Consider the following 27,494-nt stretch of genomic DNA (forward strand, 5'->3'; position numbering starts at 1 on the left):
ATTAGAAAAGCCTAACTTTGAAAAGACAGCACCACTATAAAAGAATAGATCGGTATTCTCTTATTTTTGGAAGAAGCAAAATATTAAATTTTAAGAAAATATCAAAGAGAAGAACACTATGGCAATGGTTATGATAAAATTTGGGTCATATTCTTTCTGAAATTAAGAATTAAATTTCCTTTATGGTTCCTCCTTAAAATATACAAGATACTGAGAAAAGTCAGACTCCTTTTCTGGAGCAAAAATGGACAGAACTTTTTGGATAAGTATTTCTGTTGGCCTTCTAATTCTACATACAGTAAGCAGAACTTCATCTTCATCATGGCGTAGGTGACGTATTCCTAATAAGTAAGCAAAACTGTATGTAGAATTAGAAGGTCAACAAAAAGATTTATCTAAAAAGTTCTGTCTGTTTTTCTTGGGGAAGGAGAAAGTTCAGAGAAAAATAATTTATTCCAAAGGGAAATAAAATCTGTAACCAAAAGTAACTGGGAGGTTTGAATGCTGTGAAACTGTTTAACTTCTTCCGTTCTTTCAAGCCCTTTCTTTATACTGTTAGAACTGTGCATTCATTCTGCATTCTTGTTCATTTCCATCACTATCATCTCTAATTTTGACCATTTAATAGCCTCCTAAATAGTCTTTGCAGGCTTTGATCTTTCCCACCTTACTCATTCCTCCATACTGCTGCCATAATTGTGTCAACTCTACTCTTCAAGAAATTGGACCAGTTCGATGTGTGTCCTTATTCCTTAGCACTACATATGAGGCCATACCCTTCACAGCCAGGCCTTAACTTCCGTATCTGGCCTCATCTGCTCCCCTTTGCTCATGAAGCCTATGCTAAAACTATGCTGAAATCTCATGCTTGTTTTCTTTTCTTTGAATGATCACATATTTTTTTTCTCTTTCACCTAATAACTGTCTGGTCATCTTTTAGGAACTAGCTCATAGTCTCCTTCGAGAAGCCTCTCTGGATTTCCAAAGTTAGCAGCTCACTCTATGTTATTGCCACACTTGTTTTTAACACTTATGTCAGAGTATGTATGTTGGACATACATACAGCGTGTATCTGTTTGAATTGCCATTTTCCACTCTGGAATGAACTCCTCAAAGAAGGATAACTGTCATATCTTTGATGTCCATTTCTGTACCAGACATATAGTTGATACTCAGTAAACTTGGTTGAATGGAATTGAGAGTGCATTTGTCACCTTCATGTCTCCTCAGAATACTTTATTTCATTTACCTTCTATTAAAGTTGAGTTCACTGCCCACATTCATTTTTGTTGTCATCTCTGATTGCACATAGTAGGAGCTCCACAAATGTTGAATAAAGGCATTAGTTCTAATGGCACAAAGAGCTTATAATTAAGGGACAAATGTATTTTTAGATGCAAAATTATCTAAAGATTTTATTTCCTTGATATACAGGACAGTGACAAAGAACTTCACATTTTGTGCATTTCTTTGGCCACATTTTCTTCCATTAGAATGAATTACTCTTCACTTATGACTTTTGTGTGAACCTCCCGACTCTTCATTCTCAGCTTGTTGACTTGGGACTCAGCAATGTCAGCCCGTTCCTCGGCCTCCTCCAGCTCGTGCTGGAGCTTGCGGAACTTGGCAAGGTTGACATTGGATTGTTCCTCCTGAGAACAGAGATACATTTGAGATAACAAGAAAATTGGACATTTTCTGATTGTTATTGCTTTTGTTACTTCAGTATTTGCCTCATGAATGAGAAAGAAAAAGGGTCTGTTGTCCAGGCGTGGTGGCTCACACCCGTAATCCCAGCACTCTGGGAGACCGAGGCCAGTGGATCACCTCAGGTCAGGAGTTTGAGACCAACCTGGCCAACATGGTGAAACCCTGTCTTTACTAAAATTAGCCCGGCGTAGTGGTGCATGCCTGTAATTCCAGCTACTCAGGAGGCTGAGGAAGGAGAATCTCTTGGACCCAGGAGGCAGAGATTGCAGTGAGCTGAGATTGCACCATTGCACTCCAGCCTGGGCAACAAGAGCGAAACTCTGTCTCAAGAAAAAAAGAAAGAAAAAGAAAAAGAAAAAAGCCTTATTCTTTAGTAACATAGTTATTTGAGAGCAATGCATCCCACAAACTTGCCTATGTAAATGAATGTGCTTATGACCCTCCTCAAGTCTCTTTCTCACTTGACTCTCTTTCTGGAAAACTGAAGAGGCTGCAATGATAACCAGAAGAACAAAGTAGCAGGGATCTGAATTCAATCTTGTTTCTAAAAAACAAACTTTAAAAAATAGGTGCGGTAGTGGCATTTGGTGCCAAGAACCCTAAGGAAGGTTTCAGAATTAACAGAATGAAAAAGATAACTGCAGCCAAATTGAAAAACAAAAGTTCCAAGATGGATTTATCATGAAGTTAAATGAGGCTTAGAATTCATACCCTCATTTGCACAAATCCATATGAGTTGGGGGCTGTAGAATGTTCTAGATAGGGAGGGAAGTGGCTTGCAACCAAGAAACATTTCTATGTTAACCTGTCTGGAAAATTGCTTAAACAGGTCTCGGAAGAAATAAGCTCAAATCGCTAAGGCTCCAGTAATTTATGGTTCATTTTTCTCATTCTAAATATTCATGTTTATACCTAATTATGCATTCCCAATTTAAAGAAAGCCCCCTAAATTCTATAAACTTTCGGCCCCACAAAACCTGGATCTGCATCTGAACCTTTCATTTCCACTGTGGAGATACTCACAGCCTCTTCAGCTTGTCTCTTGTAAGCTTTGACTTTGATTTGCAATTTGTCCACCAAGTCCTGCAGCCTAAGAACATTCTTGCGGTCCTCCTCAGTCTGAAAGAGGGGGCAAATAGATAGTGCCATTATCTTAAAACAACTCATTATTTTCTTGAAAGCTGTAGGCCTGGAAGATGTGAAAACAGTGGTCACCTGGTAAGTGAGTTCCTTCACTCTTCTCTCATGTTTGCGAAGACCCTTGACAGCCTCAACATTGCGCTTCTGTTCACTTTCCACCTCACTTTCAAGCTCTCTCACCTGGAAGGGAACAAAGACAGTCACCAGTTTGGCTATAACTGGCCACATGAGTAGGCTAGGAATTGAGTGAAGTTGTGGAGACCCACCCTGGCCTCCAGTTTCTGGATCTGCTTCTTCCCGCCCTTCAGGGCCAGCTGCTCAGCCTCGTCTAGACGGTGCTGCAGGTCCTTCACCGTCTGCTCCATGTTCTTCTTCATCCGCTCCAGGTGGGCGCTGGTGTCCTGCTCCTTCTTCAGCTCCTCAGCCATCATGGCGGCCTAGTTAGCAAATAAATCATGAAAATAATGAATTCTGGTGATAGCAGGCAGCAGGCATGTGTCAGTAAGACAAATGCTCATCTTGCTTACATCAGTGATGGCCTTCTTGGCCTTCTCCTCTGCATTGCGGGCTTCCTGGATGATATCCTCCATCTCTCCCTGGATTTGGGAAATGTCTGTTTCCAGCTTCTTCTTGGTGTTGATCAGGCTGGTGTTCTGTTTCAAATTAATGAAAGAGAAGAGAAGCACATTAAATTATAGCAATTCACATTGTCATTTTACCTAGTGTATACAGGCATAAATTATTGATCATAAGAAATGTTTAGAATAAAAACCAAGTTAGAAGATAGTTCTAAGTTTATGCCTTTTCTCCTTTCTATATATATCTCTATTATTAATCACACTTCTAAATTATTCTAGGTAAAATCTAATTTCTGATATCAAACACATTCAACTATTACCAATTGCCATCTGTAAACATGAAACACAACCCACAAAACTCAAAGTGCTGTGCCATGCAGCACCACACCACAGCTCATTTAAAATGAATCCTTAATTCTTAGCTGTTAACTCATGTTGGTTGGCTCCATATTACAAATGCATAAATAGTAGTCTTGTTGGGATAAAAATGAACCAAGAATCCCTTCTGTTTTTGGCAAGTTGACAGTATTTGGAATAGTCAACTTCAGATGCTGTTAATAAGAAAAAGGTTGCATATTAATTTGATTTTAAATTTATATAAAGCATGTGATTTTAACACTTCTATAATAGTTATGTCTATATAGTGCAACTTTCTGAAGTATACAGTAATATTTATTGTAAAAGATAGTAGAACATACAAATTAGCAGACAAGAGACAAAAAATAATCACTGTGCTCTCACCAGAGATAAAGGATAAACTTTTTATTTATCTTTCTGGATGCTTCCTGTATGTTTATATGGGAAAAAAGATCACACATCCTATATTATTTTTAAGTTGCTTTTTTAGCTTACTATACCGTAAACATCTTCCCATGGCAATAAATGCATACTAGAGTGGTTACATATTAGCCATTGTGAGGATATACCACCATTTATTTAACACATTCACTATATACAACAAATCCTAACTAGTATTAATAATGGCCTCCATGAATCTGAACTGAAGAGCTTCTCTTTGTATCCCATGAGGTTAGCATTCTGTGCATATGTGATACATAAATATCATTTGGTGGCTTTTTGTTTTTCTCCTCTATTTGATTTGCCTATCTTTTTGTAGCTTAGAGTTGCATAAGACAAGACAGCTACAAATATTGTGTGTATGTTTATTTGTAGGTGGTCTTCTGTGCTTTTTTAATAAAAGTTTCTAGAATTCCAGATTATTTCAAATCAACATGATTATGCCAGCCCATAAATATACTCGTGAACCAGCTAGGTCCCAGTAAATCCTTACAGCACCCTCTACATTTTCTAGAGCTCCAGGAAGGGGCACCTGCCAAGATTATGTTTTGCTTTATAAACAAGCTTACCTTCTCAAATTGTCTTCAGCTTCAGGGAGTACATTTGCTAAACCATAGTCTTGAACCTCACCTGAGTGTGCAGAAGTTGCACACGCTCACTGGCATCCAGAAGCTCTCGTTCTGCCATTTTCCTGCTCCTCTCAGTCTGTTCCAGGGATGCCCTGAGCTCTTCAACTTCAGCCTGCATCAGGTTAGCTCTGCGCTCAACCATTGCCAGTTGTTCCTTAAGGTCATCTTGGCCTCTGATGGCATCATCCAAATGTAGCTGAGTGTCCTACCCAGAAAGAAAAAAGAGAAAAAAGCCTCTTACTTATGCTCCACTTAAAGCAAGTGCAAACTTATGGTCATGTACACTCTTTGATCTTAATGACTTAGAGTACGATTAGATAGGAACAATCTGCAAGTACCTTTAATGATAAATTCTTTGTAGCTGAGGGTTGCAGTTCTACTCAAAAGAGCATGATGTTTTATTATTTTAGACCCTGAATCATTAAAAAATACCATGGCTAGCTCTATGAAATTTTGGATCAGGAAAGTATCCTTAGACTTCAGTTAGTCCAATGGTGTTATTTTACATATTAAGCAATTGAAGCCCAGATTAATGAAGTGATTTAAGCAGTGGCATGTAGCCAAACTCTTTCATCACTTCCTCTGTCTCCCTACCCCTCACCACAGTGCTTTCTGCAGATAACAAAGCAAAATCTATCCTGGGCCTTTCAGAATTAAGCTCTTTTTCAGTTTTGTGCGTATAATTTTGAACTGATTACCATGATGCTTAGGTGATTTATGACACATAGTCCTCATAAAACTTGAAAATTTGAGTTACACAATGCCACTGAGACTGTACAACACTATGTGTATTTTCCCCAGCATACATACCTTCAGTATTGCTTGTGTGTTTCTAAGATTCCTTAGTGCCTCAGCAGCCTGGCGGTTGGCATGGTTCAGCTGGATTTCCATTTCATTAAGATCTCCCTCCATCTTCTTCTTGATCCTCAGAGCATCATTTCTGCTCCTGATCTCAGCATCCAGTGTACTCTGCATTGACTCCACAACTCTGAGGTGGTTCCTCTTTAGCTGATCGAGTTCTTCATCTTTTTCAGCAATTCTTCGGTCAATCTCAGATTTCACCTGATTTAGCTCAAGTTGAATGCGAAGAATTTTGCCTTCTTCATGCTCAAGAGATGCCTTAATAAAAGCAACATTTATTTAGGTTACCTAAAGAGCTTTTTATTTCTTTCACATTATGATAATTTCTCCAAGAAGGCATTACAAAACCCACAAACTATCATACGTCTTAATGTATCCTATTAGCTCTGCATTCTCAAGGTACAATTCAGTATTTTTCACTGAATTATATGTGTTATCCCCTAAAGATTTGCAACATGATAGAGATCTCAGTTGCTATTAATTTTCAATTTATTTATAATGCAGAGCTAAGCAAATGAAAAATATACCTCTGCTTCCTCTAGGGAAGCCTGTAGTTCACTCTTCTCATGATCAAGTTGTTTCTTTACTTTCTCCAGTTCATGGATATGCTTTCCACCCTCTGCAATGTACTCTGTCAGGTCAGAAATCTCCTCTATAATAATAAAGTACCAAATTTCAGTTCAGTAGAAAGAAAAATTGAAAAGATATCTCCCTACCATTTTTGAAATAGAACGATTGCAATGACTCACGTTGTAAATTCTTATTCTCTCGCTTTAGAGTTTCAAGATGATCCAGGGATTCCTCATAGGCATTCTTCACCTTGAATAGCTCAGTGCTGAGAGAACGGGACTCCTTCTGGGAGGCCTCAAGTTCAGCTTGAGTTTCCTCATACTTCTGTTTCCATTCTGCCAGAATCTGGAAGTATATAGAAAATAAGCCTTTGAAACCAAGAATGATGTCAGTTTCCCCCCGGGGAGCTGGTACTGTGGACCACCTTGTCAAAGTTTCTTTGCTTCTTATCGAGAGCTATGCAAGCAGCATTAGATCGTTCCACATCAATCATGAGGTCCTCTACTTCGTTCTGTAGCCTCTGCTTTGTCTTTTCAAGAGAAGCACATTTGGAATTCACAGCTTCTACATGTTCTTCAGCATCCTGCAGACGCTGGGCCAGCTTCTTCCTGAAAATTGGGTCAGTATGAGTGACCAAGAGCAGATTCAGAGTCACCACAGTGCCCTTTATAAAGCTGCTGACTAGGAAAGCATATTTCCCCAAGAGTTGTCTACAAGTAGTTGTTGAATTTTTCTAAATATTTTCACTCTCTTAGAATTCTGGTTTCCTGTTGAGTTCTTATTGTTATCCATCTCAGGTACTGCCAAACATGTTTACAAAGCACGTGTGTGTGTGTGTGTGTGTGTGTGTGTGTGTGAGAGAGAGAGAGAGAGAGAGAGAGAGAAAGAAAGAGAGAGAGAGAGAGAATATAAGTTAGCACTAGAGCTGAGTGGACAATGTGAAAATTTGCTCCTCTTTCTTTGTTTTTATTTCACTAAGCTGGTCCTCCAAGGTGTGGCACATTTTCTTGAAGTTTGCCTGGGGTGAGAAGTAGAAAACAGGAAGAGACAATACATTTCTCTTTTGAAGCCTGGGATTTAGAGATCTGTAACTACTTGTGGAAAAGGGCTGAGTTTTATTTACTTTGAGGAAGAAATGGCAATCATGAACAGGAGGCATATCACCAAGGAATGGTTAGCATTGAATAGTATCTTTAAGCATTTTCTAGTATGGGTCTCTTTCTTTTGCAGATGAGGAAACAGCAGCCCAGAGTGATATGTTCAAGGTCATACAATGAATCAGTAACTTTCTGGGTTTGGTGGCCTCCGATAATAAGTATTACTGCATTACTGCATTTCCCAAATTTCCTCCAAAATCTTATCTACTACTCTTTTCACTAACCTACGCAATTCATGACCTTTCCCAGCCCACACTCTTATCTAGAACTCCCTCTGGAAATGCTTGCTAAACTCTTTCATTCTGTTTAATTCTAACAACTACTGAGATAAATTAAATTTAGAAAGGCTTCCTTCACTAGGAATATAATGCTTTTTTTTCCTTCTATGTGTAAATGTGTAAATCTCATGACCTGTAGTCCACAAACAGTATGTGTAATTAGTGAATACATTCATCGATATAGGTTGTTAATTGAAATAATGACAGCATATGACAACCTTAATCTAAACATCCAATACTCCAGGTAAGGAAAAACTGATTATTGTTCATTGTAATACTCATAATAATTTACCAGATAGTCTCAATGTCTCAATTTTTCCTTCTATTGAAAGATACTAATTCTATTTAATTCATAAAGGATATTCTGATAATTAATAATCCATCTTTGTGGAAAGAAATTTAAGATGCTCTGGACCAGAATGGGTAGAAGGATCTGGTCTCATTCCATTCTCCAGTGGATATACAGTGGACTTTAAGAAGAAGAATATGGTGGAATCCACCACCGTATAATAAAATATGCTGAAGTCTTTCATCTCTCCTCCCCATGCCTGGAATATTCTCTTTCTTCTATTTTTCCTTCACTGCCTTCACTTTTATTTCTTCCTGCTCCCCAGCCCGTTGCCCCGCACTAAAAGCCTATACTTGGCCTCTTCCAGCTCCTCTGTGCGCTGGATGGCGTCCGTCTCGTATTTGGTCCTCCACTGGGCAACCTCACTGTTGGCCTTGGACATTCCCCTCTGCAGCTCAGCCTTGGCTTCCTGCTCCTCCTCATACTGTTCCCGCAGCAGGTCACAGTCATGGCGGGCTGACTGCAAGGCATGGGCCAGAGTGCTCTTGGCCTAGACCAACCAAAAAGTATGTGATACAAGTTTATCTTCTGATCATTGAAATTCTCTGTGCAAAGTTCAATAGTGTGTTATGTTGCACAATTCAAGTGATTGAAAGTATCAGCTGGAGAATTCTCACCTTCATCTCCTCTTCTAGCTGCCTCTTTAGTTCTTCAATCTGTTGTGTAAATGCTTGTTTGCCTCGGGATAGCTGAGAAACCATAGCATCTTTTTCATCTAGCTGTCGCGAAAACTCACCTGTGGAAGACAAAACATCAATGATTTAGTTCTGTTGTCTAGGTAAACAATAATTTAAAGAATGGAATAACATTGTAACCCTCTTATTTCATATGATGAAAAAAACCCTCAAGATTTTCAGTGCTGTTGAGAAGGTTATTTCTTGCTTTTTAAAAAATGTGTGAGTTTTCTTTGATATTTTAGAATTCGAGACTTTTTGAGTAATGCTGAGGCAACAAAAATCTCCTGAGCCCAGGGAGCTTAATTTTTTCCCTCAATTGTAGCTTAGAATCATTGCATTTTACTGTCTCATAACAAAAAGATGGAGGAATATGTAAGACGTGATAAATGAACGTACAGAGCTTGAGAAAGTACTTGTATTTGATAGGTAAAGGCTTGCCTTTCATTCCTCACCTCTCTGAAGGCTGATGTTATTTATTTACTGACCTGATTCTGTGTGTAAACGTGCCTTCTGGGCTGACAACTCATTTATTAAGCGTTGTTGCTCCTCTTCCTTTGTTTTTATTTGACTAAGCTGGTCCTCTAGGGTGCGGCACATTTTCTCGAAGTTTCCCTGGGGTGAGAGTAGAAAACAGGAAGAGACAGTACATTTTTATTCCAGAGGCTGGGATTTAGAGATCTGTAACTACCTGTGGAAAGAGGTTGATTTTTATTTACTTTTCTATCAATCTTGCATGGTGGCTATACAGTAGTAAAGGCATTTAATTTGGCTAAATAATGAACACATGATTGTCAAAATTATATTCTCTTTGAAAGTGTGAACATCATTTAAATTCTGCATCATGTAGAATATGGTTTTTAGATAAACCTTTTTTAAATTATATATTTTTGTCATGGTAATAGTATCAAAGGTTAAAGTGTTTCTACAAAGAAGTTAAGAGAACTTAAGTGATTCAATACAATAATGTGTACTAGGAGTAAGTTTAAGCTTTAGATGACATCTAATGTTTATGTAATTTGGCTAAAAATAGTCATATATAAACTTGGTCATTTTGAATTATTGCAAATAAAGATGAAAAGGGCACAAGTTAATGAAGACCTTGGCTTTGGAGACGGTCTCCATGTTACTAGCAAGGTCATCGATCTCCATCTTCAGCTCACTCTTTTCCTTCTCCAGCTTCTGCTTGACGCGCTGAAGGTTGTCAATCTGCTCCCCAAGCTCAGCCACACTGTCTGCATGCTTCTTCCGTAGAGCAGCTGCCGTGGCTTCATGCTGCAGGGTGGACTCTTCCAGGTCCCTGCGCATTTTCTGGAACTCAGCCTCCCGCTTCTTGTTCATCTCAATCTGGGCGGAAGTGGCCCCACCGGCTTCTTCCAGCCTCTCGCTGATCTCCTCCAGTTCCCGGGAGAGGTCAGAGCGCTGCTTCTCTGCTTTGGCTCGGGAGGCCCGCTCTGCCTCGATTTCTTCCTCCAGCTCCTCGATGCGGGCCTGGTTGTGATATGTCCACATTAATGTGAATTTATGTCAATTCTGTTTCCTGTAATGCTCAGAAAAGGTGGAGGTTATAACTTACCTGTAACTCTTTGATCTTCTTTTGTAGCTGCATTGCAAGGGCTTGTTCATCTTCAATCTTGCCTTGCAGATTGCTCATTTCAAACTCTTTCCTATTAGAAGAGCAGTACATTAGCTTATAATCAGTTCTCTTACCAATCTTCTTTTCTATGTATAATCTAAGTTTTTTTTTATACTACTGGTGTTGAAGGAGTGAGTAGTACAATATTTGACAGGTTAATAATGTATTAGTTTAATTAAATAAAAAGGTCAAAGATGTCATTATTTTTTTCCATATGTCATGATGTAATGTTTTGGAGATCTTTTTAGCGTATGTTTCATTTGCATTGACATACAACAAGCAGGTTATAGCTGAATTATACCATACTTACTTTTTGAGTTTCTCATCAAGTTGCTGTTTATCATTTTCTATATCCATTGTGGATTCTTGGGCCAATTTTAGGTCACCCTCCAGTTTTCTTTTGGCTCTTTCTAAGTCCATGCGAAGTTTCTTTTCTTGTTCCAGAGATCCTTCAAGCTAAATTTATAATACATTTTATTTATTTCAGCTCTTAAGCACTGAACCCTATGCTAGTAGCCTTCAAAGATACATAAGAAAAAAGTTTAAAGATACAACAAATAGCACAAGAACTTTATTCACAGACCAAGCGTTAAAGGCTTACGAGCATCAGTGCTGGTTTTGTGTCACAGTTGTTTAGTTCATCGCAAGGGGAAACATTTTCTTTTTCACACTTACATCATCCACTTGCTGTTCTAGCTTGGTTTTAGCTTTGGTCAGAGTGTTGACTTTGTCCTCCTCCACCTGCAGGTCATCCAGGGTCTGCTGATGGGCCTCCTGGAGAGCCTTCTTCTCCTTGGTCAGCTTTGCAATGTTTTCATCCAGGCCTGCCATCTCTTCTGTGAGGTTTTTCACCTTTAGATTTGAACAGATGACTGGAATGTCAATGACAACCTATTATCTTGATGAAAAACATGATACTGTAGTATCTTAGGATAATGTCAGCCTGAGATGGAAAATGAGAACCAGAAGGTAACACAGGCCTATAATGGCTGAAAAAATATGAGGCAAAGGTCAAGTAAGTAGATTGAGGTGGTGAAGACTAAAGAGATGACATAGTTATGACAGTGGTATTTTTCATATTCAATCATCTTCAGATTAAATTTTTAATTAAAATACTTCAGTATCAAGGTACTTATAAATATTCTAAAATGGATCATGATTTGTACCTTGTTCTCTGTGGCATGTTTCTCCTTCTCAACCTTGGCCAGTGTCAGCTCAAGGTCATCAATGTCTTTCTTGAGTTCTGAACATTCATCCTCCAGTTTCCTCTTCTTGGCTGTCAGCTCAGCATTGATCTCTTCCTCATCCTCAGCTCTTTCAGTCACCTCTTTGATTTTGGCCTCAAGTTGGATTTTGGTTTTAATCAACTGATCACATCTTTCCTCTGCATCAGACAAGGCATCTGCTTCCTACAGGGAGAAATTAAGCATTTTCATTTGTCTGAGCTATATCTACAAGCACACAATTATTTATTAAAAGGTGGAAACTTCAGTGACTGCCAGTTTGGTCAACATGTATACAAGTTCCTAACTTTTAAAATGAAACGGACAAAATGTTAATATTGTCATCTACTGATCAAGTATAATAACAAATTTCCTTCAGATATTCATGTGTGGAAGTCCAAATCAGGGAAATTTGACAAAAATCTGCCTCTATACTAACCTTTGCAACTTTGGAAAAGTCACTCATTCATTGTAGGACTCAGTTTTCTCACATTTAAGAGGGGATTAATTTAGCCATTTCTCTGCCCTGGTAAAAACAACGTAACTTCTCTTTTATGCACAAAAATATACTAAAGAAAGAATAATCTGATCTGAGAGAAGGTTCCATAAAGAAAGGAAAATGTCTATTGATATTTTTATGATCTTGCTCACTGATGAGCAAACCATGCATGAATGCACATATGAACATGTGCAGCATAATATGTGACTTTGCATCTATTGCTTCTTTATGCCCGAGTCTTGGTGTTTTTGAACAGCAAACAATCAGAACAAATGTTTCAGTAGAAACCATTCATTTTAAAACATTAAAAACAATAAGATGTGGCTGAACTGTGCAATGTATAATACTTACAGCTTGAACTTGGAGTTGTAAGTCATTTTTCTCTTGCATTAGCGTCACCATCTTTTCTTCTAGTTCTTTCCTTTTTGCCTCTGACTTAGTCAGCTCTTCTTTGGTCTTCTCAAATTCTTCCTTCATGTTGGCCATCTCCTTCTCTGTCTCTGCACTCTTGAGGAGGGGCTTGATCTTGAAATACAGCTTCATCCAGGGCCAGTGCTTCACATTCATGAAAGCACGGATGTTGTACTGAATGCAGAAGATGGACTCTCTGTAGGAAAAGAAAAAAAGATGCAAATGGAGAATAACGTGGAAAGTGATCATCCTTCAACAAAAGTAATGACTGCAGTGGATTCATTTATGAAAGTGTGGAGAAGGAAGACTTGTGTGTGGGCTCTCACCTCCTCTCCATCATCTTTCTGAACTCCACTCTCATCAGGAACCCTCTGCAAATGGCTTGAGTGCGCGTGATGAGTTGAGCTAGCTTTTCATCTCGCATTTCCTCTAGAGTTCCCAACAGGCCAGCTTTAAAGAAAACCTTATGAAAGAACAAGTTAAATATGTTATTTCCACTTAGGAGAAAGTCTAAAAGTGATAGAATTATGACAGATAGAAATTTGGACTGGTGATACCTTGGTGTGACCGAATTTGTACTGGATGTGGTCAATGTCAATAGACCCTAGAAGTTTCTCAGAAGCCTTCTTGCTGTCAATGAACTGACCCTCTGGGATAGCACTCGCATTTAGAACCTTGTATCTGTCAGAATAAAAAGAATATAAAAATGTGGTTTTTCTTCACCGAAAAAAAACCAGTGGAACATTTGGTAGCTATCACTGAAAAGATGATAGATTTTTTGTGAACAAAATGCCATTTAAAAAGTCAGACAGTGCTTTATGTAAAACTTGGAAAGATATTATGACAAACTTACGATAATATAAACCTAGGATTCTTTCTTTTATGATCAATTTTAAAATAATTGCATGTCACTTTTCAAAGAAAAGTTTTAAAATGTTTGAATTATACAGTGATTTTGATGTAGACTAAGACATTGAAAGGGAAAAATAATGAGACACAAACCTCTGTTTGAAGTCTGCATAAAGGATTCTGCTTGGGAATCCTTTCCTACAGATGCGGATGCCTTCCAGCACCCCGTTACACCTCAGCTGGTGCAGGACAAGCTCATGCTCCATGGCACCTAAAAGAATGAATCCACATGCCATACTTCCTGGTCTATTGCACACACGCTGGAGCTTGTCTGGATATCAGAAATGTCTTACCAGGAGTTTTAGTTTCATTGGGGATGATGCACCGCACAAAGTGGGGGTGAGTGCTCCTCAAGTTGGTCATCAGCTTATTCAAATTCTCCTGTGGAACCATATGAAAAGTTTTATACTCATTTCTAGTTGCATCTACATGACAGTCCCTATCAATGTTTGTCTTTCATTTCACATTTTAATGAGCTGTCTCAAGGAAAAACAAATTTTCATAACAGAGAGGAATCACATATATGGAGCATAGGTAGGAAATTACGGATTACACAAAATCAGTTCATTTCAGTTTGTTATTCTCAAGCACCACCAGTCAGAGGAACTTTGTATTGAGATTTTTGTCACGTGAAGGAGATGTAATTGAATACAGTGGTTATTTTTAAAAGAAGGTTTGATTTCATGTGAAATTTGTGCAATACCAGATCTCTTGGATGTAGGACTCAGGGGCAGTGGTTCACGTATCATAAAGATTGATGTGAAGAGATACATAGTTTGTTTTTTTGTTGTTGTTAATTTTTTCCCTAAGGCATTTAAAAAGTTTACAAAACCTTTAGTAGTCTACTAAAAAATATACTGTACTACTTTATTCACTTTCACCACAGATATCTTTAAAAAAATTTTCTGTTTTGATACTTTAGTTTTTTAATGAAAGTATTTATCTGTAATTCAAGAATATACTGTACCCTGAAAAGAGCTGACACTGTCTGGAAAGAAGAACCCTTCTTCTTGCCACCTTTCTTTCCACCACCACCCTCTAAAAAACAAAGTGGAAAAATTAAAGTTATTTGCCACAGCCTTTCAAGTACTATCCATAGACATCAGGACTGCCAAAATCCCCTTTAGAATTTAAATTTGCTCTCATTCACTCGCATCATTCCTATTCTTTCCATATCTCTCCTCCCTCAATTGTAGATTAAGAGAATCATAGATTTGTCTCACGTGATAGGCATTCAGGAAAAAACCAACGACAAAAGAATTGCGAGTGTAAAGGGTAGATGTGGGTAGGGGATGGGACTCTCCTACTCCAAGTCAGCAATGTCTGTTCTCTGAAGGAAGGGCCAAGGAGACAGAGTAGTAATGCCTCGTGTGTGCAGGTATCACTCAGAGAACAGGCAGAGTTGCACACTTGGTCCCAGGTAGGTGAGCCTCTGCTCGCCTGCAGGGAAATCCTGGCTCCCATTTGCCTGTGTTTCTATGGTGTTACTTGCACATCTGGTGTTAGGGCACTTAAGAGAACAGAACTTCAGTTCCGCAAGCACTAGGGCCCTGACAAAGGATTTCCTTATCTCCAGCCTAGCTGGAGAACCTTGAAAGAACCAATACTATTAAAATGATACACATTAGTTTTATGATCCTGAGCAAATCACTTAACCTGTCTGAGATTCGTGTTTTCTCATCAATGAAATCAGGCTGTGGGCTAAATGATCCAGTGTCACTTAGCTCTGAAAGTCTATGCCTGTAAAACTGTACCGCAGTTATTAAATACACTTTCTTTCATTAGGCGCCTATTGGCCAGTGTTTTCGTGTTAGGTTTTGCTGTAACCACATATGTCTCTGTTGAACAGTGTTTATCTATTTTGTACTCTTGTAACATATTAATGCTATTAAACATGACCTGATTCGGCAGTTTGTGCCCCAGAGAAGAGGAAAGCCAGAGTCTTCATTGCAGACTTCTGGTACAGCCCCACCACAGTCTCGTTCAGGGGGTCCTTGTTCTTGTCAAGCCAGCCGACAATGTTGTAGTCCACGGTGCCGGCGTAGTGCACCAGCGAGAAGTGAGCCTCAGGCTTGCCTTTGGCAGGCTTGGGCTTCTGGAAGTTGTTGGATTTTCCAAGATGCTGGTCATACAGCTTGTTCTTGAAGGAGGTATCTGTTGCCTTGGGGAACATGCACTCCTCTTCCAGGATGGAGAAGATGCCCATAGGCTAAGAACAGGAAAAAAGGGATGATATATCATGAGCCCCTCAGAACGTTATGCTCCATGTGGTTGATGGAAAACTGAAAATACAGTGTTTCAAAAGAAGACTTTGAATGATAAATTAAACAGGCATGACATGTAAAGTAATCATTATGTACCCAGAACATATGGGAAATATGCTTGCTAGAAAGACTCAGTTAAAAAAAAAAAAAAACATCTGAACCATTTGGCACACTTTATGTTCAGTGTATAAAACCAGATTCTGAAAACATCACTTCAAAATTGAATTCTTTATTCCATAAATGTATATATCTGACTACTTTCTTTCCTACTGACAATATAACTTCCTTTACCTCGAATCTAGAGGTGACAGAAGTATGAAGGGAAGAGAGATTATGTGTAAGGACTAAAAATGATCCATTCCTAGGGGAAAAGTGCATCTTATGTTGTATCATTAAAATTCTGTACTTTAGCCTATGTTCTCCACCACTGTGGAGTTAAATGATAGTAATTTGGTTTTGCTTTCTAAGAGTTTGGCTTTTTTCTTAATGTATTTGATAGGAAAGAGTGAAAGAAAATTCAACATTGATGATTTAACAAATTCACAAATTGTATCCCTAAGAGTATTTCGGTGATACAGAAACTGAAATACTAGAGAATAAAATAAATGCCTTTTCTGAGGACCATAAAGTTTTCATGAATAGTAGAGATATTATATCACCAAATTAACATATCTTTTCCCCAAATTACGCAGACCTAGTCTTCTGTTAAGCTCTTACCTTTCATATTTTTGTGAATTTTAACCTGAGTATTTTAAGTTTTCCGGGGTGGCGATTGCATTTACTCTTCCCTTCCCACTGCTTAGGGTGGGGTTCACACATACACTTTATTGATATCAACAAGTACATGACAAGCTCCCAAGATACTTTTGGAAGTGTTTAACGATTGCTTGATGAGTGTTAACATATCTAGATCTGATGTAACTATTGCTCCACCCCCTTAATAATGGAGAATTCAGGGCCCATTTTCTAGGTAAGTGATACAGAGGTTTGGTGTTTACTCAGTAGTTATCATGAATGGAGAAAGACTTAATGACTGCAAGAGTTGAAGGACTAACCTTCCGATCTTTAAGACATGTTGACAGAGCCTGCCTTGTTACACATGAGGGATGATGATACCTGCACAATACACTGTCATGGGTGCACCAGGGTTAATTACACAACCCAGAGGAATAGCTGTAATTTCATCCCTTTCTCCCATATGCATGAAATCATGTAAGAATAAAAGAGAGAATTAAGTTTTTAGAGGGATAAATGCGAATCCATGTGTGTGTGAGTGAGAATCATTTTTCTACAAACTGCTCTACTTATTAATAACAGATCGCTTGGGACATACCTCATATCCAATCAGAATATACGAGTGTGTCAGGAAACAGCACTGCTTGTTCTTTGAGAACAGGGAGTGTGATTAAGCACAGAAAGGCAAGCAATTTGGTTTTCATGTTTTGAAAGCTAGAAAAGTCATATGAACCTTCTCAATGAGCTCGATGCAGGCAGCCAGGTCCATCCCGAAGTCAATGAACTCCCACTCGATACCTTCCTTCTTGTACTCCTCCTGCTCCAGCACGAACATGTGGTGGTTGAAAAACTGTTGCAGTTTCTCGTTGGTGAAGTTGATGCACAGCTGCTCCAGGCTGTTGAACTACAGGACAAGATAAATATAGGAAATTACTCATAACTTAAGTATTCTATCTACAGAGTATCTATTAGTATTTTCTTATGAATTTAAAGCATTTTGGTTTATTAAATTATAAACCTTCAGATTGTTTTCCTAGTACATAATTCTAAACAAAGTAGAATTGATTCTTTGAATACTTGTTTTCCAAGTAACTGCATGAGATCATGCATACTAGGCAAAATACTGTTAAATGAGGATTCTAAAATATTCCCTTAGAGTAATTTTAAAAAGGTGTTTTTATGCTCATCTGCTTGGATCCAGGATAGATTTTGACTATTTTAACCTCTCAGGAATCAACTTTTGAGACTTCTAGACTGAAAAGAATAGAATTTTCTCTTTTCCTATTTATACCTATTTACTTTTCATATCTTTTCAAAGAGTCTTTTCAGTAGGAATTACATTTGAACATTTTGTAAGGTACATTTTGTAAAAGTGATCTTGTATGCTCTAACAAGATTGATAAAATGACTGAGGATTTGCACTTACTAATCTTCTGTCAGTTCACAACTCACATCAAAGATCTCGAAGCCAGCAATGTCCAAGACCCCGATGAAGTACTGCCTGGGCTGCTTGGTGTCCAGCTGCTGGTTGATGCGGGTGACCATCCATAGGAACATCTTCTCGTAGATGGCTTTGGCCAGAGCACCCACCGCATTGTACACCTTCAATAGGAGTGATAGTTTAGTTTTTTAAATTGAAAACAGTGATGAACTCCTGAGTCACTTGCGGTTCAAATAAATCAGAGAGTTTAAGTCATGTTTACCTGCTGCACAGTCTGGCCTTTGGTGACGAACTCATTGCCGACCTTGACTCTGGGATAGCAGAGGGATTTGAGCAGGTCAGCAGAGTTCAGACTTGTCAGATAAGCAGCTTTGTCAGCAACTGTGTGAACAAGGTGAGAATGGTGAAACTGACCATGGCTTACACAATTTAAAATTTAAATGATGATGACAAAGAAAAAAGGTTTTACTCAAAAAGTAATATGTGCAAATGTCATTGAAACCTATTCATTTGTTCATATTGCCTCAAAAGCATTGCCACCACTTTCACTAATTTTAGTCATTTCTTGTGATGATAAATTGGAGGTTGGGGAATCGATACTCTCTGTGATATTTAACGTTGCAAAAGTAGACCACAGATAAAAATAATTTGAGAAACCCTAACCTAGAGGAGTAGCGACAGAAATATTCAGATCTCTGTTTCTTCCAGTGCATGTGGGCACACAGATTATTCACTGAAATAAAAAATGTATTAGTCAAATAGCAAATATGAGCTTACGAAAAGCCAATGAAGAATGGAATGAGCAGAAATCACAAATCTGCTCAATAATGTAAAACGTCAGGCAGTGTGTAATTTCCTTCTCATAATACTTTTGCCCTTCACGAACTAGGTCAGAGAAAGTAAAAACACGGTCTCTGCCTCTGAAAAGCTCACTGTGTCAGTTCTGTCAAGTGGAAGATAGCAACGGGGGGTGGTACCTTCTGTGCCGTCTGGCTCTGCCTGCTCTTCCCTTTGCTTTTGCTTGAATTTCATGTTCCCGTAATGCATCACGGCTCCAGTGAGCTTGTAAATGGCCACCTTTTCATCAGCAGTGAAACCCAGGATGTCCACAGCACTCTGTCAAAAGAGTTGAATTTACTCATCCCCAATTGGCACCATGGAACACTCCCTCAGAACACCGGGGCTGTCTCCCACTTTTTTCTCATCTTGCCTTGCCTTATGTTTGACTAGCACTTTGCCATCTTCAAAAGGTACTCATATGCTTCACCTTTTGATCCACATGGCAACACCAAGAGGTATGCATCCGTCTTTCCATTTGAGTCAGGAGTCCATTTGGTCACAGAATATGATGTGACTTGTCCACACTCACTGAACCAGGACTCAGAGCCATGACTTTGGATGCCAAGACTAGTACTTTGCCCCTTTTCTCCACCCCAGCCCCCCTTTGCTTCTCAGGCACATGCTCCTCATGGTCTCTTGGCTATTTTTGTTTCTTTTCTCCAGTCTCGCAAGTCTCTCTGTTGCTCCTTCTTCTCCTATTTGTCTTATCCTAATACATAATCCCAGTCTACCTTCCCACTCTAATGAGTGTGAGCGATAAAGTTGGAAAGAGGGTATGAGGAGAACAGCAATGGCTGTGAGTCTTTCTCCACATGCGTCTCTGATAGCAAGCCACAGCTCAGCTGACCATGAGATGCCTGGGGTAGCAAACTTTACCTAGTCATTTATTTCTCATGCAGAGAAGAGACATTTGTGAAAAGAAGGAACTTTGCCGTTTAGTGTAATATTTCTGTGTCTTTTTTCTCTATAGAATTTTGATTACCTTTTTAGTTGCCCACATAGGCTTTGAAAAGGCTTTTAAATGGGGGCAGGATTCAGAGCAGGCAGAGGAAAATGCGTTTATTTACCATTCTTACCAAGACTCTTTCCCCAGATTATTGCCTTCCTCTTCCGGCTCACTAACCCTACCTATTTACAGAAACTAGACATTATTACGGAAGACTTAGAGCAAGACTGCTACATTTTTTTAACCTCGCAGACTAGGGTGTGTTTCTTTTTTTTTTTGAGACAGAGTCTCGCTCTGTCGCCCGGGCTGGAGTGCAGTGGCCGGATCTCAGCTCACTGCAAGCTCCACCTCCCAGGTTCACGCCATTCTCCTGCCTCAGCCTCCCGAGTAGCTGGGACTACAGGCGCCCACCACCGCGCCCGGCTAATTTTTTGTATTTTTTAGTAGAGACGGGGTTTCACCGTGTTAACCAGGATGGTCTCGATCTCCTGACCTCGTGATCCGCCCGTCTCGGCCTCCCAAAGTGCTGGGATTACAGGCTTGAGCCACCGCGCCCGGCCTAGGGTGTGTTTCTTAACTCCCTATCACTTTTGGACAGACAAAGATAATAGTAAGTTATAGAGAGTACAAGCTGATATTTATAAGATGAAGCCACACAAATGAATTATTGACTTCTCGAGAATAATATTTTAATAGAAAAAGCATTTTTGCAAAAGCGCTGTCAACCCTAACTTGGGAGTTTTGGGATAGTCCCATTGATATTAAAGTTAAAAATAAAGAAGATTATTCAGAAATCAAAAGAAAACATGAAATATATATAAAGTTTACATATAAAGAAAGTAAGCCAAAAAGTAATATTCCTTAAAAAAGAGGTGGTAGTGGGGAAAGAGTGTGTAGTTTCAAAAATAAATATAAAGGCTTATGGAGTCCCCAAAGTGAATGTTTCTGAAGTAGACAACCCACTTCTTCTAATGTTGCTTGGAGAGTAGAGAGGGATATATTATTAACCCACAGAGGTTTATTCAAAATGAGGCTTATGTTTACATGTGACTGCAGAAGAACAGTGGGAGTTGCATGTTTAGTTGTAATAATATTGCAGTTCCTTCCCAGGATCTTGGGTGTGGGGTCTGGCATAAAATAGCAGAGAAACATCAATATTGGACCATAAATATCAACCAAAAATGACTAATAAGATAGAATAAAAGGAGCCTACTAGCTAAGGAATACTAAAGACCCAACATTTATTACAGGCTTTTTAACACATGTAAGGGGAGGATTTTGAAATATCCTATAATTTGTTTCCAAGAGTAAGAAAGTCCAAAGGGTTGTATTACCTGTTTATAGTCTTTCTGCCACTGCTTTCCACCCTAATAGAGGAGAGTGTTGTACACTGGAAAATGAATTTACTGGTTACTACTTTGTACCTATTACTTACATCTGTGGCCATCAGCTCTTCCTGGTCATCAATGCTGGGCACAGTAATTTCCCCTTGGCTGACAAACGCAAAGTCATATGGGTTGGTGGTGATCAGAAGCATTTCTGAACACATGGAAAAGAACAATATATAGACAGCGTTACTTGGTCATCAGAAACATTTCAGAGGGGCTTCTTAGAAGGGCTGTTATTCTTCTTTGGTAGAAATAAATCAAAGATGTTTCTTACCAATGAGCTCTGGTTTCTTATTGGACATGATTTGATAAAATATGTGGTAGCTTCTTTCAGCCTTTAGCTGGAAAGTAACTCGGGACTTCTCTAGCAGATCTGGAAAGTCAGATTAAGCTCATTTGAAAGCAGATACCACAGTGAAAAATTTAGTGTTTGAAAATTTCACACAACAGAAATAAGTACAGGATTTTCCAACATGTACCCACAAAGAAAAAGATTCTCAATCACTAATATTTATTAACTTACATGTTTCAATATCTGCAGAAGCAAGTTTGCCTGTGGCACCAAAATGGATCCTGATGAATTTACCCTTAAAAAGGAAAAGGAGGGATTGTTGTACACATTAAAAGTCAGAAGCTATTTTTTTTAGCTGTGGACCAAGCAGATGGAAAAAATGTTGACACCGCATGCACAGAAGAGCCAGTGAAATGATCCTCACGTGAAAATGAAGATCAAGAGACTTACAAAGCGAGAAGAGTTGTCATTCCTCACGGTCTTGGCATTGCCGAAGGCTTCCAGTAGGGGGTTAGCACTGATGATTTGATCTTCAAGGGTCCCCTTAAGAGAAATGAATAAGACAGATAAAGAAAAAAGTTGCAGTAAATAATTTGCCATTGACCTCTTTCCGTTCCCCATTGCCCCTGAACAGTATTCTGTAGCTTTGAGAAAGGCTTTCTAAAATGAGTTAAAAGGAAGGTAAATTGGGAAGGGGAGTGGGACACTCCAGTGACCTGGTCTTGACTTCTGCATCCCCCAGGCCCAGAAAAGCACCTAAAAAATGATTGTGAGAATTTTTCCTATTATACTTGCCAATACGTTGCCCTATTCATCTCATTCTCACAAGCCCTTCCAAGAGTTATTTTCCAAATTCTGGCATCACTTGGCAATGGGCTGCTATGATTTTGAAGCACCATGGTCAATTTAAAAAAATTAACCTTTATTTTGGATTCAGGGGATACATGTGCAAGTTTGTTACATGGGTGTATTTCATGACACTGAGATTTGAGGTATGGATGATCCTGTCATCCAGGTAATGAGCATAGATAGTATCCAATAGGTAGTTTTTTGGCTTTTGCCTCCCTCCTACCCTTCCCTATCTAGTAGTCTCCAGTGTCTTTTCTTCCCATCTTTATGCCCATGCATGCTCAATGTCTAGCTCCCGCTTATAAGAGAACATGCTGTATTTGGTGTTCTGTTCCTGCATTAATTCGCTTAGGACAATGGCCTCCAACTGCATTCATGTTGCTGCAAAAAATATGATTTTGTTCTTTTTTAAGGCTGCGTAGTATTCCATGGTATATACATCCTACATTTTCTTTATACAGTCTACTGTTGATGGGCAAGTGGTTAGATTTTAAAATCTGTTATTCTGTCCTTAGATGAATATCATGCCCACCTGCATTTTGCCAGAGGCAGGTTCCTCTTTTTTCTTCTCTCCAGTAACTGCAATTGTTGCAAAGTACTGGATGACACGCTTTGTGTTCACAGTCTTCCCTGCACCAGATTCTCCACTATCAAGTTCAAACAGAAGAAAAGTTCAGAATCTAAGGTAGTAGTAGCCACTACAATGATCAAAACAGAAAGAAAGTAGTGAAATCTACATACGTAATCAGGATTGACTGGTTTTCACGATCTGTGAAAGAGAAACCAAAGATAATATTTAGAAAAACACCCTTAACACACAGCAACACAGTACTTACAAACTCAAAATTGTCTTTTAAAACTCCCCATTTTCAAAAAATAACTATATGAATTTGTGCTTTGCTTCTCGTAAGGTTTTTCTAAAAATAAGTATCAAAGATGTACTAATTAATAATCCCATTACATTTCTAATGTATAGACTATGTAATGCATCATTTTACCATTTTATCCATGAGAATAATCTATCAATATCAGATTAATAACAATTTTGTGTCCCATCCTGTCACCTGGTTCATAGTTCAAAATTATGTCAGGTTGTTAATGTCCAATTTAAAGTTTTATACTGTGCTTGTGATAACTTGTCACTGTGAGACTTCAAAACTTACTTTTTAGGAGAGATTATGTATTATCTATAATTCAAATGCAGAGTTGATGCCTAAATTTAATTAATTTTGAGGTAGAACTAGCATTAGTTAATTTGGATTTTAGCACAGAAATCTAAGCAAAATTTCCCCTATTTTTGGAACTAGTGCTTAGCATAGAAATCTAAACAAAATTTCTTCTCTGTTTGGAACTAGTGCATTTTATTCTAAATATATTTCCCTAATTTTATTATTTCTATTATCATGTTTGTGCTGAACATTTATTCTCAGAATACTAGCCCCATGTTTTTTCTGATATCAGTATACAACTCTTTTACAAATGATTATGGAAACTGTAATTCTCACTCACCAGTAAGCATGAACTGATAAGCATTGTCAGAGATGGAGAAGATGTGGGGCGGGGCCTCCTGGCGCTTTTTGCCTCTGTAGGCTGTCACCACCTCAGGGTTGTACACCGGCAGCCACTTGTAGGGGTTAACGGTGACACAGAAGAGGCCCGAGTAGGTCTGTGGGAAAGGACAGGGTTGCTCAATCAGCAATCACCTTATTTATCTACCTTGGAAATACTGCTTTAAGGGCAAGCAGAGGGGGACCTAAGTACTGTGTTAGTTCTCATAAAGTTTCATTCATTTGTTGCCTCCCTCCATCATTACTGCTGCACAAAATACTTCAGTTTTTCAACTAATTCAGTTAAGTAAATGGCTTTCCACATGTACATTTTAAAACATATCAGAGTTTACAACATTAACCAAATGATTGGTCATAAAAGAACACTGCAATAACCAAATTTATTTAAAGCCCTTAATTTATTTTGGCTAATGTGTAGTATGTGGAGTGAGTGACAAATAATGTTGAAAGGGTACTCACGTAGATCATCCAGGCTGCGTAGCGCTCTTTGAGGTTGTACAGCACAGCAGGTTCATGCAGGTGAGTCATCATGGCCATGTCCTCAATCTTGTCATATTTGGGAGGGTTCATGGAGAAGACTTGGTCTTCTTTCACCGTTACAGTCTGTTAAGAAAAGAAGGAGCCAGTGCACATCAAATAAGTAGTAGAAAAGGCCAGGTCAAAAAATAAGTATCACCTAAATTAACCCCAAATGAGGCAGAGTCTAATCAGCTCCAGATGTTTTTACTCACAGCTCCAGCTTCGGTCTTGGCTGTCACCTTCCCCCCTTCCCTGCTCTGCACTGTTGCTTTCACGTAGGACTCCTTAGGGTCCACCACGAAGACTGATGTCTTGGCATCAAAAGGCTTGTTCTGCGCTTCAATTCGCTCCTTTTCAGACTTTCGGAGGAAAGGAGCAGCCTCCCCAAAAACGGCCATCTCAGAGTCGGAACTCATGGCTGCAGGTTACTGATGGCAGTTCTGGACTAGGTGTACCTAGAGGAAGAAACAGAGCCAAATGATGATTCAGGGTTGGGGTGGAGAATTGTTCTGTTGATTTCATATTAATGTGCTTAATTTTCCATGCTTGTTTCCTCACCCCTGCCTTTAGGGACCACTCCTGTGTACTATGTCAAGGAGCTGAGAGATCAGCTCATTGATTTGAAAGCACTATGTTGATAGCTTAATTTTTGTGATACTTTAAGCCTAAGTTCATTCCTCTATGTTGTAAACCTTAGTTGAGAAATGTGGAGGAATCAACATTCAATCAGCAACATTTGTGATGCTCCAAGCATGTTCAGAATTTTTTCTTTTTCTTGCTGCTTTTCTTTTCTTTCTTATTTCCAACCTCCCCCTCTTAACATTGTGATGATATGAAGAAATGGACAATAACTGTTTCCAGTGGCTTTACAATATAAGTGAACCTGTCTTTAAAACTCAAATACAGATCTTTGGGCAAATATTCCTCTCATACCCAATTACTAAAATTGGATGTCAGACTTACTAAAATCGAACGTGGACAGGTACACCTGTTCTTTCAGGACATAAGTCCAGATCTAATAATTACAAATAAACATCTAGTTAACTGACAGGTAAGTAAAGGGAAAAAATAACTATAATGAAAGCTGAATATCCAATGTATAATTTTGCCCTAAGTAAAAATTAAAGTCTCTTTTATTAGTTTTTAAATTGTTTGAAAGTCAGAAGTATTATCTAAACCAAAAACAACTTTAAAAGATTCTTGGAGAAAAAGAACTTCTTGATTTTTAATAAAATTTTATAGTGATTATGTATGTTTAGTCTGTATTTCTCTTTGTTTTTAGTTGGATTTCAATATAATAGATTTTAAAAATCTGATTCTTACTGTCTTAGGTTTATAATCTCTTTCTTCTCCTCTTTGTAAAAATACCAACTAATCTTCTAAATACTTTTTTCTGATATGGATAGCCAGTATAAAGTTTCAAGCCAAAATGAACTTTAAAAATTTTCCCCACTGGCAAATTAATTATGAGAAAATAAAATAAGTCCTGCTGTCTTGATGGCAAGGACAGGGTGAGCGGCCAGAATAAAAGAAGGTGACCTCGGGGGAGCAGAAGTGTGTTGGTTGCCAGCGACAATGACAGCAATGATGGCAACAACAGCAATAGCCACCATCTTCTGCAGGCCTTCCAGAGTCTTGATCTTTTGTTATCCGCCTTAAACTTTCCCTCAACTTAAAATGTTAAGTATGGAATTTCCACATACTCTATTTTCAAGATCAGTCTTACCTGTAAAAGCGTCCTGATGACACTGTGAAACTTAGACATATTTTCAGGGGACATATATTGGATCATTTAATGTTAGATTTTTTTTCTTTGAAGAAGAAATGTTATTATATTACATTATATTTTGTTTCTGTGTTTGTTTTTACACCAGGCAACTTTGAATTAACAACACACGGCCACGTGGAGATTACTATAATGCAGTGAATTCAGGAAACACAGAAAGATGATTGCTACCCTTCCCATCTCCTGTCTTATTATAGATTAATTGTTTCCCAACTTGTGGATCAAGCCCCCACAGAGCCTCAGGTTGTTGCAAGGGGTCCTTGAATCCACCCACACAGTGATCTTTGCCTCAAGTTTGAGGAAGCAGCATTTCTACATGAACAGTGTTTTCTGTTCTTTTCTAAATGAATATAGCTGCCATGTTAAATATAAATTCATTTAAAATAATTCTTAAGTGTAGAATAGGTTTTCGTGATTATATATACCCTTAACATAATACTAAAAGTACATGTCTGCACATGCACAATTAGCAGGATTCCATTACATGTTTTGATTCTCCATTAGCAGAGTTCCATTAAATGTTTTGATTCTGTGGAGGTGTCCTTGAAAACCACTGACTTCAGTCACAGTTGGCAAGAGCTGGAAGGACCTTAGCAGTCAATAGAATCCAGCTTCCTTGTTTACTGATGAGGAAACTAAGGCCTAGAAAGGTTAAGGGTCATTCCATGTCACAGAGGTGGATGATAAGTGGCAGTGCTGGGACATGAGTCCTGTTCAGCTAACTGCAGGTTTGTTAATTCCACTGCAACACACTGTATTTCGAGATACATAAAGGCTAACTGGCTTGACCCAGGCAAATAGAATCAGTGAAAAGCCTGGATGGGCACCTAGAAATATCAACTTCCAGATAAACACATCTTGATTTTATCATTCGGTCTCTCTGATATATCCTTATGGGTTATGTTGGAGTAGTAGTTCATATTAAATATTACATATGATGGCTGCATTCTTTCTGAAGTTCTAACAACATGTGAAAGAGAAGTTTCATGAAGTTTTGTTTGATTAAGTGTCCTGAAAAGTCAAAATTTTATGAGAAGTCATTTTTAAGGAACAGCTGCCCTGATATCCTATTCCCAATACTAAACTAGGAAATAAAATGGTAGCTCATTAAGATGTAGCAATATAGAGATTCCTTTGTTCTTTAGAGCGTAATAATAAATTATTCTTACCTCTCGTATTATCAGATGAAGAAGGTGGCAGGCTCAAAGCAGACAACTACTGTTGAAAGAAAAAATAAAAAGAATGCGGGATTCTTTTTTTCCCCATTTAGTCACAAAATACTGGTAACTACATTGTGTACAACGTCATCCTTAAGAATGTTGGAAAGAATACTTAAAATTTGGGAAGCAGTAGATATCCCTTAAATGAAAAATCATTATCATCAGGAATGTAAAAGTAAGTGTTCTTCCACATATACATACCTTCAAGAATTTTGAGGAAGGAC

At 38.5% G+C, this 27,494-nt stretch overlaps 1 protein-coding gene across 2 annotated transcripts; it reads right to left on the minus strand.

Moving 5' to 3' along the window:
* Positions 1–1,413: 1,413 nt before the first annotated feature.
* Positions 1,414–27,494, minus strand: LOC105473571 (myosin-4). 2 transcript variants are annotated; one of them, XM_011727392.3, is made up of 40 exons: positions 27,472–27,494; positions 27,220–27,268; positions 24,477–24,719; positions 24,205–24,348; positions 23,687–23,843; positions 22,919–22,946; positions 22,710–22,824; positions 21,779–21,871; positions 21,560–21,623; positions 21,311–21,409; positions 21,084–21,187; positions 18,840–18,978; positions 18,125–18,243; positions 17,874–18,023; positions 17,155–17,325; positions 15,322–15,631; positions 14,390–14,460; positions 13,716–13,803; positions 13,516–13,633; positions 13,071–13,194; positions 12,840–12,976; positions 12,454–12,709; positions 11,547–11,789; positions 11,056–11,232; positions 10,691–10,836; positions 10,321–10,411; positions 9,846–10,235; positions 9,233–9,359; positions 8,688–8,806; positions 8,364–8,560; positions 6,711–6,894; positions 6,466–6,631; positions 6,244–6,368; positions 5,666–5,974; positions 4,857–5,060; positions 3,378–3,503; positions 3,117–3,287; positions 2,926–3,030; positions 2,734–2,829; positions 1,414–1,652 (listed from the first exon to the last, which is right to left on the minus strand). In XM_011727392.3, exons 3-40 carry the CDS (start codon positions 24,678–24,680, stop codon positions 1,500–1,502), a joined length of 5,820 nt encoding a protein of 1,939 aa, XP_011725694.2. In that variant the 5' UTR covers positions 24,681–24,719; positions 27,220–27,268; positions 27,472–27,494; the 3' UTR covers positions 1,414–1,499. The 2 variants fall into 2 exon arrangements, with proteins under 2 accessions (XP_011725694.2, XP_070938446.1); XM_071082345.1 differs by lacking the exon at positions 1,414–1,652 and adding an exon at positions 2,124–2,200 and having other exon boundaries at positions 27,472–27,487.

Source organism: Macaca nemestrina, chromosome 17 (assembly GCF_043159975.1).
Source record: "Macaca nemestrina isolate mMacNem1 chromosome 17, mMacNem.hap1, whole genome shotgun sequence".
In the NCBI taxonomy this organism is placed as follows: domain Eukaryota; kingdom Metazoa; phylum Chordata; class Mammalia; order Primates; family Cercopithecidae; genus Macaca; species Macaca nemestrina.